Consider the following 21,850-nt stretch of genomic DNA (forward strand, 5'->3'; position numbering starts at 1 on the left):
GCGGTTATTGTCTTTTTCTGATACTGTTGGTGGCAGTGGTGCTATTGCTGGGGTAGAAGCCTCCAGTGCGACAAGATAAATATATTTAAAATGAAAAAGCAGAACCCTCTAAGTTACAGTTACACACCAAATTATAGCAGTCGCACTGATACAAATATAATATTCAATAGACATTAAAAGCACTTTGTACTAATGTATTATTCAGTACCAATATGTTATTTCCTATCTACCTATTACCTATGTGCCTATTAGTACCTATGCATTATTAGTTAGTACCTTATTTTAACCTGTAGGTGGCGCTAAATGCTCATACTATGCCCCTGACTGAAGCTGATCATTATACACAAACTCAGATTTTAAGAATCTTTACTTAAATAATACAGTATGTAATGTACAGTATGTATGCGTTATTCTTCTTACTCAGTAAAACAACATACTCACAATGGGAAGCAGTCAGGATCCCGGCTGTCGGTATACCGGCAGTCAGAATACCGACCCTATTCTGAATGCCGACACAGGCATCCAGAATGGGTGCACCACCCTGGTGCCAAAATACCGACAGCCGTGATCCCGAACAAGGACAGACTGCGGCGCACCACATGTAAGCCGCGGGGGAGAAGGTGTGTGGAGGGGTTAGGTTTAGGCTGCGGGGCGGACGGTTAGCCTGCGTTCCAGGGGTTTTTAGGGTTAGGCAGCGGGGTGGGGTGGTTAGGATTAGGCACCCACCTCGGAGGGTTAGGATTAGGCTGTGTGGACACAGGGTTAGGTTAAGGAATACTTGCCTACTCTCCAGGAATGGCCGGGAGGGCTCACGAAAATTGGGTGACCCTCCCGGCCCCCCAGAAGAGCAGACAAGTCTCCTGATTTTTCTGTTCCCCCCTGCCTGGCCGCCCGCCCCTGTTGGCTTCTTCCACATCTGGATCCCAGGGCATCGGTATTTCAAGCGCCGGGATCCCATGCACCCGGGATCGCATACTGATCACCTCTCAATGATAAGAGTGGTGCTAACTCCCAAACTTAATGCTCGGAAAGGCCAGGCATTTATTATTACATTACTGTACTATTGCATAATCTCAAACATTTCACACATAAAAAATCAGTAAAAATTTGAAAAGGGGGCGTGGTCACGGGTAAAGGCCTTTTCCTATACTTTCAATGGACATTTGGAGAGCCGAAAATCAGTAGAGACCATAAAAAAGGTATTGTACCTGCCAAAAAGGTACAGTTGGAGGGTATGCTATTACATACTTGCCTACCCTCCCGGAATGGCCGGGAGGCTCCCGAAAATCGGGTGACCCTCCCGGCCCCCCGGAAAGGTGGGCAAGCCTCCCGCTTTCCCCCTCGGCCGCCCGCAGCAGAGAACAAGTGGGCGGCCCAAGGGGGTCCGATGATGCGATTCGAGCTGAATCGCGTCATCGTAGCTCCGCCCCCTGCTATGCAGCGCCTCGTTTCTCGGCACAGCACAGCGGGGGGTGGAGTCATGGTGACGTGACCCTGATGCAACGCCCCCGGACCGCCCATCCTGCTGCCGGCCACGCCCCTATGCACCTACAACGCTGCCTCCTCCCGGAGGAGGAGGCAGCAAAGTAGGTAAGTATATGCTATTATCCCATCGGAGAATATGCACCCTGATCATGACTAATGCAATCAGTATTCTCTCCACTGTTCCTTTTAATAAATATATGAATTAATTCAATTAGGGGTGAATTGCAGCCAGGCAACACCTGTGATCGCATATCTGCCAGCTCTCCCTGATTGTCAGGGAGACTCCCTGAAATAGCAGCAATCTCCCTGACTGAACATTAACCCATTACTGTATGTTATGTACTTGCAAACTACCTGAGATAGGACACTCAAATGGGATCATCAGCGTCAGTTCACTGCTGTAGTTCTAGGATACAATGATCCCTATGGTCACATAGTAACATAGTAACATAGTATCTGAGGTTAAAAAAAGACAATTGTCCATCGAGTTCAACCTATTTGTGGTCTCCTATGCATGATGATTTGACTAAAATTTCTGACTGATGCTGCTGTCAGCCGTTGCATTTTATCCCTATTTATAGTAACTATAATGCATGACTATGCACCATACCCCTGGATATCCTTATCCATTAGGAATTTATCTAACCCATTCTTAAAGGTGTTGACAGATTCCGCCATTACAACTCCCTCGGGCAGGGAATTCCAAACACGTATTGTCCTTACCGTGAAAAAGCCTTTACGACGTATTGTGCGGAATCTCCTCTTCTCTAACCTGAGCGAGTGTCCACGAGTCCTCTGTGTTGATCTAACCAAAAACAGGTCCCGCGCAAGCTCTGTGTATTGTCCCCTTATATATCTGTAGATGTTGATCATATCCCCTCTTAGTCTCCGCTTTTCCAATGTAAACATGCCTAGTCTTTCAAGCCTTTCCTTGTATTCCATCGTCTCCATGCCCTTAATTAGTTTGGTCGCCCTCCTCTGTACCTTTTCTAGCTCCAGGATATCCTTTTTGTAGTACGGTGCCCAGAATTGTACACAGTATTCAAGGTGTGGCCTCACTAGTGATTTATATAACGGGAGTATAATACTCTCGTCCCTAGCATCATTACCCCGTTTTATGCATGATAATATCTTATTAGCCTTCTTTGCTGCAGTCCTACTTTGGGTACTACTGCTTAGCTTGCTATCTATGAGGACACCTAAGTCCTTTTCCAGTACAGAATCCCCTAATTTTACCCCATTTAGTAGGTAGGTGTAATTTTTGCATGCATGCATTATCAAATAAGATTTCTCACGGCCACTTGTATGAAAAGTAACAGTGAGATTTCATCAACTATATCTTATTGAGCAACAACTGTGACACATAAATCAAATAGAAATTTTTATAATACTAAGGGACCTATTACTGGATTTTAGCTTATAATTTCTTATCACTGCTTAATGAGGCAGTAAGAAATTATGTTCTACTGGACTGTAGTAAAAATACATCCAGGGAAACAGGAATCGTGCATATGATGTCTAGAAGTCAAGTGATCGCTAATCCCATCACATGACTTTCTCGCTCAGTTGCCGGCTGAGCGGCTGGCATATGCTGTCATCAGACCGCATGTGTGAGCGCCCACTGCTGAGGAAGGATCCTATGGAACATTCTCCTGGTAAACTCTGCAATAATAACGCAGTCTAAAGATGGGCAGTACGAATGGTGTAATGGTTAGTATTACTGCCTCACAGCACTGAGGTAATGGGTTCAATTCCCACTATGGCAAAATTGTGTGAAGTTTGTATGTTTCCTCCAGGTACTTTGGTTTCCTCCCACAATCCATAAATATACTGGGAGGTTAATTGGCTCCCAACAAAATTAACCTTAGTGTGTGCGTGTACATGGGCACACAAGATGGGTCAAGTGGTTCTTACCTGCCATCACATTCTATGTTTCTATGCAGTTAGCTACCAGGGCCAGGCTATATAACAACCCCCATAGAAATCTGTGAACGGAAATTGGGTAATCTGCAGAATTTAGAGTCAGGCTGCCCCTAGGCAAGACATTCGTGGTCTCACCCCATCACGTCGCTGCCCCTTCATGATGGTGCTAGTCACGATGCCACCAGACCACTAAAGCAGCCACAACCACCTCCCGCCCCACCTCATGGGGATGGTGGAGCTTGCTGTGCTGCCTCCCCAGCAAGTGGCACCCCTAGGCACTTGCCTTATGTGCCTAGTGGGAAATTCACCACTGGGAATACGTACATACATCCTGGGATAGTTACATTTTGTGGGTATCCCCTGAAAACTGTTATTTCACTCAAAATGAGCATCTGAACACCTTTGTTGTTTTCCAACTACACATATTTAGCATATACCGTATGTTTTGCTACTTAAAAAAGCAGATATTGTTTATAAGGATGGTGCTTCACATAGGCAAACACAAGAGGGGGGGGGGGGGGCCTTCCGGTTGACTGGAAACCCCCCTCCTCTTGGCAAGTGGCTCAAATTATGCTAACAATTGCAATAGTATATAATGCTATTACTAGAGCTGCCGCCACATCATGCAGTTTCAGCTGCTGCACATGCCCAGGGGTAGAAGCTTCTTCTGCTTCTGAGGCCTCAATCAGTGCACCCGACCAGAGAGTAGCTACCAGGAAAAAGAGACAGGAGCCTTACCATGAGGTGGGAGAATGTGTGCTTAGAAAGTGCAGTACTGGGTCTATTATGTTTGTGTATTTATTTATTTATTTATTATGGTATGTTTAACCTTTTCCTGACCACTTACATTATCTTATTTATATTAAATATGTTTGATACAGCCTATACTATAGACCATCTATAATGTTAAATATTAATATTGTATTCCATGTTCCGCAGAGTGGGAGATTGTGGATTGCCTTTGGAAACCCCCCTCTAGAAATCCTGCGTTTGCCACTGCTTCTCTATCAGACATGACTCTGGGGTAGTGGCAAGTCTGCAGTCTGCCAGGTAACAGGTATGCCCTCTGCAGGCAGATGGTGTACAAGGCTTAGTACATCTCCCCCTAAGTGTTAGATCCACTAAAGTGCTGTTTGGTATGTGGGGTGCAAACCGACACACATCAGCTGCGGGTTTCAGACACCAACTGTAGGATTTATGATCATGTGGTTTACAGGCTGAAAACTGAAGTCACATCCGATGTGACAGTTTGTAGAGCTCTAACCCATTTGCCAAACCACATGGTATAACTAAATGAGGAACATCTGGTTTTACCCCTTATATTTGTGTGATACTGGGACTACTCTGCCCCATTCCCGGTCCTCTAAAAGGGGTCCCAAAGAAACAAGGTATCTGGATGATAAGTCAACAGTGCCAAGGTCGACCACTATTGGAAAAAGTCGACAAGAGTTTTTTAGACTTTTTTTATAATTTTCAACTTTTTCATACTTTACCATCCACGTGGACTACAATTGGGATGAGTAACCTGCACCAAGCAAGAAGACGTGGCGCACTAATTGGGGTTTCCAGTTCTTTTACGGAGAAAATTACACAATTTTTTTAAAACTCATGTCAACATTTTCCCATGTTGACATTTTTCGCATCCACCTTCTGCACATCAACATATTGGGATCAACCTAAACACTGTCAACCTTTTTCAGGTTGAGGAATTGAGCTATAACCAAGAAACAAATGGCCCCCACATCTAGAGGCACAGCCCAATTCTGAGTGGCATTGGCTGCTCCTGGCACCCCGCCCTGGCCCTTGTGTGCCAGGGGAATTTTCTATTCAGGTTCCCATTAGTAATAAACTAAATATTGTAACCCAATAGTAATACATTAAATATTGAGCCCCAGTTTAAATATAGTGTCCTATTTTCATAGTAATATTGTTCCCTCCTTTGTTTTTTCCTCCAGCATAATCTAAATTAGTGTAATGTTGTAATTCGAGAGGAGATTTGAAATAAATTCTATTGGCTCCCAAAGAACATCCAAAGCACAATTGGTTAAGTGCCATTGGTCACTTAATAGCTGGGCAACCAATCAGGAGCAGTCTCTTAAGATCAATGGATCTGCAGATATATCTATAGCCGGATCGGGCAGTGTGTTGAGCTGGCCGACGTCACGAGCTGGGCGGGCATTTACATGTGCCTGCCCAGTTGAGCTGTCAATCACTGCCGGCTGCTGCAGGAAGAGTACGGGCGGTTGGCTGACCGCCCATACACACAGAACAATGCACCAATATAACTGCAGATATATTGGTCATTGTGTCTGTTGCAGGGCCGATGCGATATGTCTGTGAACGTCATTCATTCACAGACATAGCATTGGTACACACTGGCCAATGTACCAGCAATAGATCAGCCGTTCGATAGAACACCTGATATATCGGCCAGTGTGTACGCACCTTTACAACCCTCAGCCAATCACAGATAGTCAATCTGACTATCAGAATATGAATAGAATGGATTTCATATCTGACAATCGGGACTCCAAGAACAGAAGGTGATAACCCGGTAGCAGCCACTCACCAATGTTCTGATTAATACCAATATTCTTCGACAGGGCCATCAGGAACCCATAGAAAGTAAGTCTGGGAGCAGTGCTTAGTATCTCTCCAATCAGTTGCACAGACGGGCAGGTGCTAGGCAGGAGGAGAAAAAAAACATCACATAACATTAATATTCAATAAATGCTTCTTTCTTTGACATAAGAAATACATACCGCAGGAGACAATTGTGTTATTAGGTGTTTTTGCTTTAAAGAACAGAACACATTCTCACTTTTAAAATAACACTGCTATATTTAATGGAAAGTTCAATTTCTTTACAATTGGAAATTGGGGTGGTTAGAACAATGTTTTCAGTATACTATATATAGAAGGACGCTATTTACCAACAAATCACAGGTACAAAATTAACTGCTACCAATCAGAGGCTTGCTTTGTGGATATGCACCAGACTGATAAATGCAAATTGCTAAAATCTAAGCAATCAGTAAGTATATATCTTGGCTCTGTACTATCAGGAAGTTTTTTTAGGAATGAGGCTGGAGAAGCATGGAGTGGGTGCATCAGGCTGGAGAAGCACATGGGGGGTGGATGAGGCTGTAAATATACAGTACATGGCATGAGGCTGGAGAGACACAAGGGAGGCATAAGGCTGGAGAGACACAGGGGAGCTATAAGGCTGGAGAAACACGGAGTGGGGGGGATAAGGCTGGAGGTATACAGGGCATGGCATGAGGCTGGATAGACATGGGGAGTGTAAGGCTGGAGAGACACGGAGAGGGGCATAAGGGTGAAGAGACAAAGGGGAGGTATAAGGCTGGAGAAACACAGAGTGGGAGTGGGACTCACGCACTTTCTTAACTCATACACTTTATTGGACCCACTTCAGTCAGGCTTCCGTTCCCAACATTCCACAGAGACAGCACTGATTTGGTCACTACGAAGTCTAAAGGCCATTACTCACTACTTATTCTTCTAGATCTGCTGCATTTGACACTGTAGACCACTCTCTTCTCATACAAACACTACAATCCCTAGGTCTTAAAGACACAGCCATTTCTTGGTTCCTATCCTACCTATCTAATCGCTCCTTCAGTGTTCGCTTCTCTGAATCTACCTCCTCTTCGCTACCTCTTTCAGTTGGAGTACCGCAAGGCACAGTCTTGGGTCCTCTGCTTTTCTCTATCTATACCTCATCTCTTGGTAAACTATTTAGCTCTTTTGGATTTCAGTATCATCTGTACGCAAATGATACTCAAATCTACCTATCCTCCCCTGACTTGTCCCTATCTGTACTGTACCGCGTCACTGAATGCCTTTCTGCCATTTCATCCTGGATGACATCTTGCCACCTCAAACTGAATATTTCAAAGACAGAGTTAATTATATTTCCACCGGCCAATAGTAGGTACCAACCTGATATCTCTATCACTGTTGAAAACTTGACTACCCTACCCCACAAGCTCGCTGCCTAGGTGTCATCCTTGACTCTGATCTGTCCTTTATTCCCCACATTCAATCTGTCTCAAGATCATGCATCTAAAAAAACACATCTAAAATACGACCATACCTTACACAAGACACTACTAAAACTCTAATCCATGCTCTCATTATCTCCTGCACGGATTATTGCAATAGTCTCCTAACTGGTCTTCACAAAACGAGACTCTCACCACCACAATCCATTCTGAATGCAGCGGCGAGGCTTATCTTCCTCGCTAGACGTTCATCGTCTGCAGATCCACTCTGTCAGTCCCTCCATTGGTTACCTGTATTCTACCGCATTCAATATAAAATACTTTTACTCACACACAAGGCCATTAACCAAACTACACCAACGTACATCACTTCGCTTATCACAAAATATCTCCCAACCCGACCTCTTCGCTCTTCACAAGACCTGCGTCTCTCATCCACACTCATTACTCGCTCCCACTCACGATTGCAGGACTTTCATCGGGCTGCACCCACTCTGTGGAATGTCATAAAATGCACAACAAGACTCTCCTCTAGTCTCCAAACCTTCAAGCGTTCCCTGAAAACTCACCTCTTCAGGCAAGCGTATCAAATTCCAGAACCGCCCACATAACTTTCATAAACCTTCCTATCAAATTGCATCCACTCTGTACAGTCCACACTTACCTTCACATGTCTTCTCATTCTTCACTTTCCCTTCCTCTCGACCCTGGTTCATCATTGCTGTATGACCATATCATACAGCCCACCAAGAACCTTTGCAATCTGGCTAGCAACTACGCAATAGATAGCACCTTTCCTTGTGTATACATGCCTATTTCCCTATAGATTGTAATCTGTCCAGCCTGGCATGAGGCTGGACAGATACGGAGGGTGTAAGGCTGGAGAGACATAAGGGACGCATAAGGCTGGAGAGACACATGGGAGGTATAAGAATGGAGAGTGGGAGCATAAAGCTCGAGACATTCCTGACATGAGGTGGGAAAGATACGGAGGGTGTAAGGCTGGAGAGACACGAAGAGGGGCATAAGGCTGGAAAAGCATGGGGGGAGGGGGGATAAGGCTAAAGGGACACAAGGGGAATGAGGCTAAAGAGAACACTGAGGGATGGGGCAGGTGAGCGTGATGCTAGAAGGGATGAGGCTACAGCATATGGCGGCCACAACAGCTAGCGACCTGGTGACAGATGGGGCAAAAATAAAATACTAGTAACCTCTAAGGCTGGTGTAATATCTATATTTTACAAGCAGCATTTTAAGTGTCAGTAAAAAAAACCCAGCAGATAACTGCCATTAATTCACATAACTAACCATGATATGTGTGCTCTCTTGCGGACACCCCAGCCGCTTCCACATTGTTAAACGTTCATGAACGCTAAAGGTAACATTTTCTCTTTGCAGATAAAAAGATGTTACAGACCAGCCCCATTGAACCCAACATAAAACGCTGTAGTCTGACTCACACAAGCTGGTAAATCTACTGACGTATAAAAGCAGCTTCTCTAGCAGATAAAGGCTCTGAAAGGCTGAACAATTTCTGAGCAGAAATACATTTATTCCAAGTGACATCACCCTAACATATGGCATATGGAATACACTGCAATGTGAGAAACAGACACAAAATAATCTCCAATCACACAAGTAACAATTAATCCGTATTGCTATAGCATCAAAACGTCAAAACAAATCCAAGGAGTTCAGTTTAGCTGAGCAAACACGTTGATGGGAGTAAATGTAACAACTTCATAACCCTGAAACATACAAAGGCTGCTATAACCTGCATGGGAACTTGTGAAGACAAGCCGTAACTGCATAGACACCTGCAGCACTCATAAATCAGATTATACACCATGGAAATAAGTATACAGTGAGGTGCCAGGGAGCATACTAGGGACAGCAGCAACATAACAAAGCTCTGCAACGTTCAGCCATGACATTGTGTTCTGCAGCTTGTGTGTAGCATTCGGGTATTCAACATGCAGCCTTTCAGCTGCCGGGGTACTACGTATCTCAGGATGCATTGCCATAGTTTTGCTGTTAGGACATGCAGGGATGTGTAGTTCCACAGCAGCTGGAGGGCCACATGTTAACTGCTTTAGAAGCACAGGTAATCAACTATTTATGGAGGTGTGTTTAAGAGTTGCCATCACCCCGGGCGCAGAGCCTTGGGGGCTGCACTGTCGCTGCCCCATGGTCCTGGCATCTGGGTAGCCGGGAGACTAGAATGGCACCCTGCAACCAGTAGCGATGCTTCCAAAGAACGTACCAGCATGCTCCCTGCAGTGTATGAGCTGTCAGGGCATCCGGGCAGCTCAATGCTATGTCCTGCCGACAGCCCCACAGATAACGTCGCTAGTTTAGTGGCGGCACAAGGTGGCATGGAGCCCTTCTCTGCTGTTGTATACAATAAAGCACAGGAAACCAGGGCATTACGGTGGAGTTGTGTACTGCACATTTCAGTGGGCAACTGTGACTTTAGGATGGTGCAGAAGGAATACCAGGGGGCAATTTATGCAAAATGGCCAAGGCATTTCATGTTATGATTCTGTGGCTCAGAAAAAATAAGAAATAATGAAATCTATAGCATTCGTGTGCACAAACTATGCAAAATACATAATACGTTTTGTACATGTGTTGGTCCATTTTCAGTCCTGACTCTTGTACATATATTGTATATACCAATGTTTCCCAACTCCGGTAATTCAGGGACCCCTAACAGTGCACGTTACAGATCTCCCATTTGGTGCACAGGTGCAGTCATTGGGGTCATTCTGACCCAATCGCACGCTGCAGTTTATCGCAACGGTGCAATCGGGTCAGAACTGCGCGTGCGCCGGCGCATGCCAGACGCCGCTGCGGTACAATCGCCCCTGCCTGATTGACAGGCAGAGGCGGTCACTGGGCGGGGGATGAAACGGCGGCGCTTGGCCGCCATTTCGTGGGCGCAGTCCAGCCAACGCAGGCGTGGCCAGACCGTGTGGGCCGCATCGGTTGCGCGACGTCACACGCAGCCGCTGCGGGCTGGGTGCGACGAATAGCTCCCGGCCAGCACGCTAAAGCTGCGCTGGCCGGGAGCTACTCCTAAAGTGCAAAAGCATCACTGCTGTGCAATGCTATTGCGCTTCTGTGGGGGAGGGGGAAGGGGGAGGCGGCACTGACTTGCGGGGCGGGATAGCCCTGTGCTGGGCGTCCCCCCGCATGTCTATGATCGTAGCCTTGCAAAAGTTTGCAGGGATACGATCAACTCGGAATGACCCCCATTATTGGCTGACATGTTTTACAAGATCCCCAGGTGGAGCCACAGTAATTAGGTAACTTGTGATAGGGAGGAGACCTGGAACCTAAAGCACAGATAGGGGTCCCTGAGGACCGGAGTTTGGATACACTAATATATGCTTTTCTCTTTTCTTTACTTATTTGAGAAATTTTGTTTATGTAAACTGTGGAATTTTATTTTTCTACAGTCTGGTCCATAAAATCATTAGTAGTATTCTTCCTGTAAATGTCGCAAATGCCAGGACTTTTTGCATATATAGATATGTTGACCTTCATTTCTCTTTCCTATCCTATCTTCATTTATTTGGTCTTCTTTGTGTGTCCCGACAAGTGTACAAGGGAAATCTCCAGTGGGCTCCACTGCCTTAGGGTCCCATCCCCTCATCTGAGAGCCAGGTCCAAGATAGTGCACTCAGATTATACAGTACATTGTTTCTCTGCTAAAGGGTCAGTAACTTTGGTGGAGCCATGGTGGACCATGAATGAACTTGGGTACTTCTTTTGTTTCTATGCCCTCCTACCAAACAAAGTGGGCCGTCCAGACACACCAAACGCTCCTCCTTTATAAAGTGACCCTTTTCTTTACAGGTTGACCATGTTCCCCCAAATGGTTGGTTCAGTCCATCTGTGGTGGTTGGCCATACACCCCCTTAAGCCTGGGCCCCTGCCACTGCATTCCCGGTGGGCTCTTGATCCACTCAGACATTGTGTGGATGGAGCAAATCTCATATCTCGTGTGTCCTCTTGATAAGTTTCAGATTAATGGAATCACTAATCTAGGAGTCGAGTTAAACAGCTATTGAATCCAGAAGCCAGTGAATATATGTAGAGCAGGCATATCCAAACTGCGGCCCTCCAGCTGTTGTGAAACTACATATCCCAGCATGCCCTGACACAGTTTTGCTGTCAGAGAATGCTAAACCTGTGTCAGGGCATGCTGGGATGTGTAGTTTCTCAACAGCTGGAGGGCCGCAGTTTGGACATGCCTGATGTAGAGTATAGTGCACATAAGGAGAATCTCTGTTTCCGTATAATACTTCTAGATTGCCTTTGGGGACCACAGTGATTACACTGTTATGTTTTTGTTACATTTGGTCCCAGGTGGAGAAGAGGGCCTGACTCCACATAATCTGGGTAACAAGTGCCCCCTTCCACCGCAGTTGCTCTAATGCCTAGCAGTTAAATGAAGACTTGCAGAGGTTAGGTCAGGGGCCTAATCCATTATTTGTACTGGCCCCACCATTTCTGATGGCAGCCCTGACTACTTCTACTTCCCAGTATATTACGGTACAGATCAATGAAGGTGCACGCCAATTAAAATGTTGCCATATAGGAAAATGTTTATTAAGCTTTACATATAACGCAGCCTGATCTAAAGAGGGAATGTAGATTTGTTCTACAGAAAGTCAGTGACTAATATGAGGCTGTAATGGCAAAAAATGATGGAACTGCCCATAGAAGAATAAGGAGCCTCACAAGCTCAGCTGATCCCCTTCTTGTTCTTCAGGTTTGTCATGACTGTAATAATTTAAGCACTTACGGCTCAAACAAATAATCTCTTTTTCTTTCCAATTATTACCACACTTCATACCTGCCGTAAACATTGCATAACAAGAAAAGTCATTGTCCTGGCTACACACGGACAGCACTCTCCCCCGGGCTCCATTCTCAAACACTGATCCGGTAAGTGGCTACAAGTGGTTTGAAGTTTGCAGAAAACCCTGAGACCTCTTAGAAATAAACAATAATATTATTCCGTGCCCTAGAAATAGGCCCCCTTTCTGCTCCCTGGTCTCACCCCACCCCTCCCAGGTGCAGGGTTTACAAAGAGCACCTAAGGGAGGCCAGTGTTATGTGACCCAGGTATTTACTCAGCTAAGCGGAACACACCCATAGGAAGAATGTTCTATGCTGACAGAAGATTGTATTGCAGAACAGAGTCTACTGTAGTCCCCCAACAAAAGAGAAGTAGTGTATCAATCACAGAGGCATCAAAGAAGGCCATCTTCTACAATCACTGTAAATGTATATATTTCTCTTATGTCACTGATGGTGGAGAGTGGACAAAGGGACAAAGGAGCTAGCACTTAAATTAAAACTATGCCTTTAAGTCTAACTCCTCCCCTCAGCAACTCCCAACAGGCCAGTGTGGTTTTAGTGCCCCCTTGAGTAGACATGTTTATTGGGACTGCTGTTGTAGCCCTGCTTCTTAGTTAGATTTGTTTTTTTTTGTCATTTTTTTTAATTTGTTTTCACTTTCCCTCAGGGGCTTGGACACTTATTTATGGCTGCGTTCCTTGAAGGAGCAAGTTTCAGCTTTGTCAGTTTATTTATTTCCAGCGGCGTCTTGAGGTTCAGACCTTTTTACAGGGTCTGTTGTGGGTTCAGCCTCCATATTCTTCGTTGGTGGCTCAATGGTATTTGAACCTTGTCCTCTTGGCTCTCAAGCAGGCTCCCGTTGAGCCTTTGGATTTGGCGGACTTTAAATTTGTTACTTGGAAACTGGTTTTCACATGGCCATTGCCTCAGCTCAGTGTGTCTGTGAGTTGGGTGCTTTGTCTTGCAGGCTGCCCTTTCTTATATTCCATGATGATAGGGCAGTTCTCCAGACATTCCCTACTTTCTAGCCGAAGGTTGTTTCAGGTTTCCACTTGAACCAGGACATCGTCTTTCCAGTGTTTCCTCCGTCTGCGATTTCTTGGTACTGGGACGATCTGGCTCTGTTAGATGTCGTCCGGGCCTTGATGATCTATTTGGACAGGACTTCCGCCGCACTGATTTTACTTATGGTGTTTTATGACCCTAAAAAATGTGGTTGGCTTGCTTCAAAGCAAACCATTTCATGTTGGATCCGCCCCGTCATCTCTTGGGCCTAGTCTTGTGCGGGGAGGCCGACTTCAGACAGCGTGTTGGTACATTCTACTAGGGCGGTGGCAACCTCCTGGGCGATGCGGCATGGGGCTTCTTCTGAGCAGGACTGCGACTTGGTCCTCTGGCCACAATTTTGATAATTGTTACAGTTTTCATGCTTTTACCTCTGGTGATGGCCACTTTGGGCACACAGTTCTCCGGTCAGGCAGCCTGAGCGTTCCCTCACCTGGGGGCAGCTGTTGAACGTCCTTTTGTCCAGTTCTGAAGTGACGTATGAGAAAAGGATTTCTGGTTACTTACCGTTGAATCCTTGTCTATGTGTCATGTTGGGGAACACTGCGTTCCCTCCCACATGCTCTGTTGCATGGTGTTATGTTCTTGTCTATCTTTACCCTATGGGTTATATTTTATTGTTGTTACAACAGATTCACTGCGATACGGCTTCTCCTTACTGGTTTCTTTTAAAGTTACACTGACCTGTTGTGAGTTGCTGAGGAGAGGCGCTTAGGCTTAAAGGCATAGTTGTAATGTGCCTCCTCCTACTGCACACCAGCAATCCCATTATCCACTGTCCCCCAGCATGACTCAGAGAAAAGGATTCAGCGGTAAGTAACCAAAAATCCTCTTATTGTGTCTCTAGACTTATTATATGCCACTCCTGTCCTATCATTCATTCTCTATATCCATATAACTCTGTAATCAAGTGACGTAAAACAATTTAAGGCCCTCAGACTCCTGATGCACCAGAACAGAAGCAAGGCGTTGTTACACAGCACAAACACCAGGGTAACCCACAACATGCTTGTCAACCATAGACATACCTGCGACATAGACCATGTGACTGCACTGAGAACTCTCTATTGTCAAATAATCAACAGGAGGAGGACTGAGGTCGGGGAGGTTGCATGTGACCCCGTAGAGGAAATCATGTGGCTATTAGGCTACTCATCTTCCAGTGCTCTCTATCTCAACACTATAAATATCAGCATCCTTAGGTCTCATTCACCCTAGACCCAAGGACAACTTCTCATGCTTCAACCAAGTCCCTATCCCTTCACTAAGTCCAATATTGAGCACTTAGGATTTGCGATCTATGTAAAAAGAGGGCATTGCTCATGCTTCAACCAAGTCCCTATCCCCTCACTAAGTCCAGTATTGAGCACTTAGGATTTGCGATCTATGTAAAAAGAGGGCATTGCTCATTCTATATGAGGCATAAGGTACATAGGCTGCCCAAGGTCCATTGATTCTACGGCCATTTGAGAATGGAAGCAGATAGTGGATGCTGCCCAACTGCTCTGATTGAAAATTTCACACATTTTCATCAGAGAGGCCAGGCAGCCCTTCTACACGACTCCTATCCTGTAGCCAGACAGTGAATGGCTGTCAGCATGGCAATTGGTACAGTCGATGGCTGGAGCTTTCCACCAATCAAAGTGATGACAGCCATTCACCGTATGGAAGCATGTAAAGAAACAGTGGTGACCGCACGAGGAGCAGATTATGATTGCACTACGTGTGCTAATTGTGGCCCCAAAATCTAAACACTGCTCTCAGAGTTACTCTAGTGGCTGGGATTAGAGTAGCCATGATCCAAGGCTTCCGCAAGTGAGTGTAACTAAGCTGTGCTCTATCTGTATGTAGCTTATTTTACAAAGGGTTATAACAAGCACTTTGACTGAACACTGCAGTAGATCTCTGTGTGGAAGGACTTGCTTTCTCCTTGTTTACAAATGGGAAATGACTAGGGTCGACGTGTCCAAGCACCAGCCCTGCAATGAAACCATGGCACAAAATGGTATGCTTGTTTAACATCTCTTTCCCATAAGCCCCTGCAGCTCACTGGTTGCAAAATGTGTTTAATAGGCGAAGACGGTGTAAAACGCCAAAGCCATTTACTCTCACAATAATTTTTTGTTGTTTCGTTTTATTATTCTCATTCTCCAAATATAACCACATTTATACAATGCTTGGATAAGTATTTGGAACCGTGTCATGTTCTTATATTTCATTTCCCATGACAAGTACATGAAACTGTGGGAGATTCCGAGTCGTACGGATCTCGGCCGCAATTGAGTGGGTGCAACTGCATCAATTGGGCTATCGTACTTAGGCAAAGTGTAATGAGGGGGGGTGTAGCCGGAACTGCGGGCTTTGCTATGGTAAGTGTACGTGTAGATGTTCAATTTCAGGCGGAGCTTATGCACCAAGGATGGGCTGATAGTGAGGACAGCTGCTGCCACAAATGGACGTACAGGAGTGGTGCGGCCGTGTTTGCGGCTGCCTCATGAGTACTGGTGAAGATCCTCATTTTATTTCCAAACATGCAATGAAGGCCTACTGTATGCATCTGAGGGTTTTTTAATGAATAGCCATGGTTGTTACATGGAAACTCTCCACTGCGCAAAGGTGAATGACAGAGGTTGATTACTGCCCTATCAATAAATACACTCATCTGAATTGAGTCTGCATAATGAAGTGTCCATACTTTGGCCTAATTATCTCTACTGTGCATATATCTTGATTATTCAATAAACCTGTTGGCCTTAATGGACATGCAAATGGTTTCTATTACCATGTGTATGATGGATTGAGTGTGTCGGATTTATCAGTATTATAACAGTTTTATATTTTTCTATAGGTAGAAACAGAAAAACCTGTGAAATGAAAAGCAAAGATCACAATTATCCAACTGCGTAGTAAGCTCAGACATACCTGTGTCTGTCTCGTTCACACAGGTTCTCCAAGCACTGGTAAAACTGCGCAGCTTCTACTCCGTCCAGAGATGCGCTCTCAGTGTAAGGCTGCCGCTGGCGTGACGTTGCAGACCGTGACGTAGGGACTATGACAGTGTTTAAGGTCTTTCCGGTCAGCAGGTCCTGATAAATAGCAGCAGCACTGTCCAAAAACTCTGCAAATATAAGACATGGCGTGACTTCACATGTCCATCACGTATAACCCCAATCTGTACAATGACATGGCGTGACTTCACATGTCCATCACGTATAACCCCAATCTGTACAATGACATGGCGTGACTTCACATGTCCATCAATTATAACCCCAATCTGTACTATGACATGGCGTGCCTTCACATGTCCATCACATATAACCCCAATCTGTACAATGACATGGCGTGACTTCACATGTCCATCACATGTAACCCCAATCTGTACAATGACATGGCGTGACTTCACATGTCCATCACGTATAACCCCAATCTGTACAATGACATGGCGTGACTTCACATGTCCATCACATATAACCCCAATCTGTACAATGACATGGCGTGACTACAAGTCACGCCATGTCATCATCACATATAACCCCAATCTGTACTATGACATGGCGTGACTTCACATGTCCAACACATATAACCCCAATCTGTACAATGAAATGGCGTTACTTCACATGTCCATCACATATAACCCCAATCTGTACAATGACTAGAGATGAGCTGATTCGGTTTTACTCGGTTCTCAAAACGGCATCTTATTGGCTATCCAAAACACGTGACATCCGTGAGCCAATAAGATGTCGTTTTGAGAACCGAGTAAAACCGAGTAAAACCAAATCCGCTCATCTCTAACAATGACATGGCGTAACTTCACATGTCCATCACGTATAACCCCAATCTGTACAATGACATGGCGTGACTTCACATTTCCATCACGTATAAACCCAATATGTACAATGACATAGCGTGACTTCACATGTCCATCACGTATAACCCCAATCTGTACAATGACATGGCGTGACTTCACATTTCCATCACGTATAAACCCAATATGTACAATGACATAGCGTGACTTCACATGTCCATCACGTATAACCCCAATCTGTACAATGGCATGGCGTGACTTCACATGTCCATCACATATAACCCCAGTCTGCACAATTTGTATAATGACTATAGGCAATGAACTGCTTCCCCTACCTAATGCTTTAATGAGACCAGACATCCTGCAAAGGACTAGTGACATTATGCAGACACCAACTCACAGAGGGCAGATACAGGAGCAGAGCTGTCACAGTGCTGCCGACTGGTCCTGTGTAAGTGGTTGGATACTCACCAGAGTAATAAAACTGGATCTGGAAGGCATATAGGAAATCGGAGAACGACATCAGACAGTCCATTGCATCGTCCATCAGAACAATCCTGCCGAAAGAGGAAACAAAGACTGAAAGCAGACACTGGGATTACTATTCCAAGCTAGTAGAGATAAAGGGGCTCATTCCGAATCATGTGCAATGCAGATATCTGTGCACAGGGTTGACGCTTTCAACTGCGTCTGCATCTAAACTGCTATAAAGCCGCACAGTCCATGTATCTCATGGATGAGTCAAAAACATATTGGAAATGTATTGAGTGCTCCTGTCAAGTGACTGGGTGGTGGCTACTCAGACACACAGAACTGTACCACCTCATAGATGTGTTATAGGAGCGCTGCGGGCATGTTGCAGACACTTTGCTGCTTATATTGGAGGTCACACTCTGATACGAGAATCTGCATCTGTATTGATGGCGCGCTTGATGGTAGGGTCTACGCAAGCACAAAAGGGACGTCCCAGCCCTGGCACAGTCAGAAGTGCGGCTGTACCCCAAGGATAGGGCTGATACAACCATTAGCATAAAGTTGCAAACATGACTACGGCAAAAGGTGCGAATGCGTTTGCAGCAGCGTGCGACTCTAAATAAGACCCACAGTAGGAAGACAGACCATGCAAATGGGATTCTTAAAGCATCATACACTAGAAACAATACTTCGTCAACAAAGACAACAACATCATTTAAAATGTACCCGTGCTGTACCTAACACAGTCCAGGATGGTAACCGATTTCACCAACATTAGGACGCCACAGAATGACTGTAAATACATACATTAGATTGCCGCATTTGAATTCTGTGCGGAGTATATGTGCTAAGTCTTGAGGACTGAAAAAGTAGAGAGAGATAAAGTTCCAACCAATCAGCTCCTGTCATTTTTCAGACACAGGAGCAGATGTATTAAAGATACGATAATGGAAAGAAATGGGAGCGCTGAATGAGTCTAAAGAGTAAATTTATTATTAAGACGGATAAAAACAGTGTTTCATTAAACACATTAATAAAAATAAAGATGAAAATGTCCATACATAAAATGACCCATTAATGAATAAATAAAAAATCACAAATATATGATAATAAATTTGACAGCAATATAGCACCTGAAGAGACATCAGATGGAAAAAGTCTTTGTGAACCTTAATGAAAAGGTGCAATGATGCTTGGTGATTTTTCAACCGTGCGTCCACGGATAAACATATTATGTGAGTGGAGACTTATAAGAGGTACCTCTAATATGAATCACTGTTGCAAATTAAAGTCTCACCTCTCCTTAAGCACATGCAAGCCGCATGAAGTGTTGGAAACGGCTCTGTTGGGACGGGCAAGCAGTATCCCAATGATGGAAATGCGGACACCGGCACTGTGCTAATACCACATTTTTAGATGGAAATAGTGTGGAAAACCCAATTCCTCCTATGGTGTGTCATCCGATGGAAGAACGCTTCTTCGTTCTGAGCGCTGTACTGAGCCGGGTGTGTGCGGCGGCTCGATGCAATCAGAGTACAGAGTGTCACGCCGCTGGAAGAATGTCCGTGTATTGCGGCTGAGCTCTAATCGGTCCACACAACTCAAGGGTATCAGGGAAATATCGCAGTCAGACTAGATCCTTCACTGGGGTGCCTTAACGCGTTTCTCGGCCTGTAGCACTGGCCGTTTCATCAGAAGGGAAATGAAAGGCTGCCCGCCCACAACTGGTGAGCGGCCATCTGAGTCTCAGTAGGTGTGTGTGCATTGTGGAGCGCCAATTTCTTGTATATGCAGATGTATTAAGCCTGGAGAAATGATAAAGCAGTAATAAGTAGAAGTAGTAATAAGTAGAAGGTGATAACGCACCAGCCAATCATTACAGGTTTTAAAAATGACAGCTAGGAGCTGATTGGCTGGTGCATTATCACCTTCCACTTATCACTTCTTCAGGCTTAAAGCATCTGCCCCACAGCCGGTAACATGGCTGATTGGCTGGTACTTTATCTCCATCCACGTTATCTCTCTCCTAGGCTTAGTACACATTACTAGTGAACCGATGCGGTCTCGTGAATATTGAATCAGCATTCAAAATCGCTGTCTCTGTTGCAGGTAGATTAATGGGTGCTACTATTTATCATCATCACTGACTACTTGTATGGTGCCACAAATTCCATAGCGTCGGATAATTAACACACAAATACATGAGTACATATTAAGCCTAATAATAAGATATGTAGTACAAATACATCTCTGAGTTCGGCAGGGGCAATGACACAACAAGAACACAAAACAAGTGCACATTCCAGGCCTGATTATGAGACGGACATAAACAATGAGTTGTAGCAAATGGTACATGCGCAGAAGGGAATTTATGCATTTGTGCATCTCTGTCTGATTCTGAGTTGCCCGGATTTTGGCTGAATCTCTCTATTCATGAAATGGGCATTTCAGGATGGCAACACTGCAAATCACAAGCAAGAGAACTGTGGCATGGGACTGTCATGGGTGTGCAGCTACTGTATATTTCTGCTATGCTGAGTCGCATGTACAGCATAGGTAGGGAAGCCTGTTAGTGATAGTGAATGGGAAACATGGGTCAGGTGTAAGTGCGGAGTACTAATAATGACAGTTGCGGCTGTGGACGGAGAAAACAGTGAGCGTTGAAGAGGGACAGATTTAATAGGTGAGCTACTGCCTGGCAGGTATTTGGGGAAAGGGAGTGGATGTAAAGGGAAATAACAGCATCAAGGGGAAGACTGAGGGAGAGGAGAGTGAGGATCTCAGTCACAAACCGTAATGAAAAAGAGAGCAGGCGGCAGAGAAACAAGCTGACATTTGTGAAGAGGCCATGGGGGTTGTCGGACAGGGTAGACTGGAAGATTTTGTCAAAAGAGAGGGCAGTATAGTAGAATTGTATGATGTGGATGTAATCAGTGTCTGAACAGGAGGGTGGAACACTTGTGAAGGTAGTCAGTGAAAAAGTGGTGTAGCGTAGACAAGAAAGAAAAATCTGATTTCAAGGGAGTGCTTGAAATTTGGGGAGAGTGTGGTTGGGCAAGGTAGGGAGTTCTATAAGTGGGGAGCAGTGCAGGAGAGGTCTTAATACCTGAAGTTTGAGGAGGAAATGAAAGGAGAGGAGTAAGTCAGAGGTAGAGAGCTGGAGCTGAGATAGAGCTAGAGGTCAAAGATGCATATTAGGGAAGCATTGGTGAGGGCCTTGCAGGTGAGGGTAAACAGTCTGAAGTGAAAGCTCAAGAAATGGGAAGCCAGTGATGGGATTTACAAAGAACTGGTGCATATGAGGAACTGCCGGAGAGACAGATACACCTAGCCGCTGCAGTCTGCATGGACTGAATAGGGGAGAGGCGGAAAGGCCAGCAAGGAGACGCTTACAGTAGACCAAGAAGGAGATAAAGTGCCTAATTCAGACCTTATCGCAGCAGCAAAATCTTTCTCTAATGGGCAAAACCATGTGCAATGCAGGTCGGGCAGATATAACACATACCTCCCAACTGTCCCGATTTTCACGGGACAGTACTGTTGTTTTGGGACTGTCCCATTGTCTCACCCGCGGGGCTGTAGTTGCCGCGGTCGAGTGGGGGTGGGTGGGGGGCTTTGGGTAAGGGGGCAGTTGAGCGGCTCTGTCACGCGCTTCTCTGCTTAGTAGAGCAGCAGTGAATAGACACTGAGCACTTCAGCGTTTATTTACAGGAGACAAAGGGAGAGAGGGCATGGCAGCAGCTCACAGAGCGCTGGGTATGCTCCCTCAGTGACGAAAATGGGGAGGCGCGGCATGCAGTCGCAGCATTGCCGTGAAGCCACGCCCCTTTCCAAAGGCCGGTCCCTATTTCGATAAGATAGATGTTGGGAGGTATGATAGCATGTGCAGAGAGAATTAGATTTGGGTGGGTTATTTTGTTTCTGTGCAGAGTAAATACTGGCTGCTTATTTTTACACTGCAATTTATATTTTAGTTTGAACACCCCCCACCCAACTCTAACTCTCTCTGCGCATGTTACATCTGACCACCTGCAGTGCAGCACGGTTTTGCCCATTAGAGAAAAATGTTCCTGCTGCGACCAGGTCTGAATTAGGCCCAAAGAGTGAGTGACCACAGTTTGTGTTACTTCTTGATTGAGAAAAGGAAGAAATTTCAACATTATGTGATGGTAAATATGGAAGGACTGCGGAAGGGACT

At 45.2% G+C, this 21,850-nt stretch overlaps 1 protein-coding gene and 1 long non-coding RNA gene across 2 annotated transcripts in view; one reads left to right on the top strand and one right to left on the bottom strand.

Annotated features, from left to right (window-relative positions):
* Positions 1-21,850, top strand: part of LOC134968975 (uncharacterized) — an 84,944-nt gene that overhangs the window by 47,890 nt on the left and 15,204 nt on the right. The gene's annotated exons all lie outside the window — the stretch shown is intronic.
* CSTPP1 (centriolar satellite-associated tubulin polyglutamylase complex regulator 1) overlaps positions 1-21,850 on the bottom strand; it is a 354,572-nt gene that overhangs the window by 14,630 nt on the left and 318,092 nt on the right. The window contains exons 5-7 of the mRNA XM_063944654.1: positions 17,650-17,735; positions 16,293-16,488; positions 5,978-6,090 (exon numbers count right to left, since the gene is read on the bottom strand). Coding sequence (XP_063800724.1) covers positions 5,978-6,090; positions 16,293-16,488; positions 17,650-17,735 — 395 coding nt within the window. The remainder of the gene's footprint in view (positions 1-5,977; positions 6,091-16,292; positions 16,489-17,649; positions 17,736-21,850) is intronic.

The sequence above is a fragment of the Pseudophryne corroboree genome, chromosome 11, assembly GCF_028390025.1.
Source record: "Pseudophryne corroboree isolate aPseCor3 chromosome 11, aPseCor3.hap2, whole genome shotgun sequence".
Classification (NCBI taxonomy): domain Eukaryota; kingdom Metazoa; phylum Chordata; class Amphibia; order Anura; family Myobatrachidae; genus Pseudophryne; species Pseudophryne corroboree.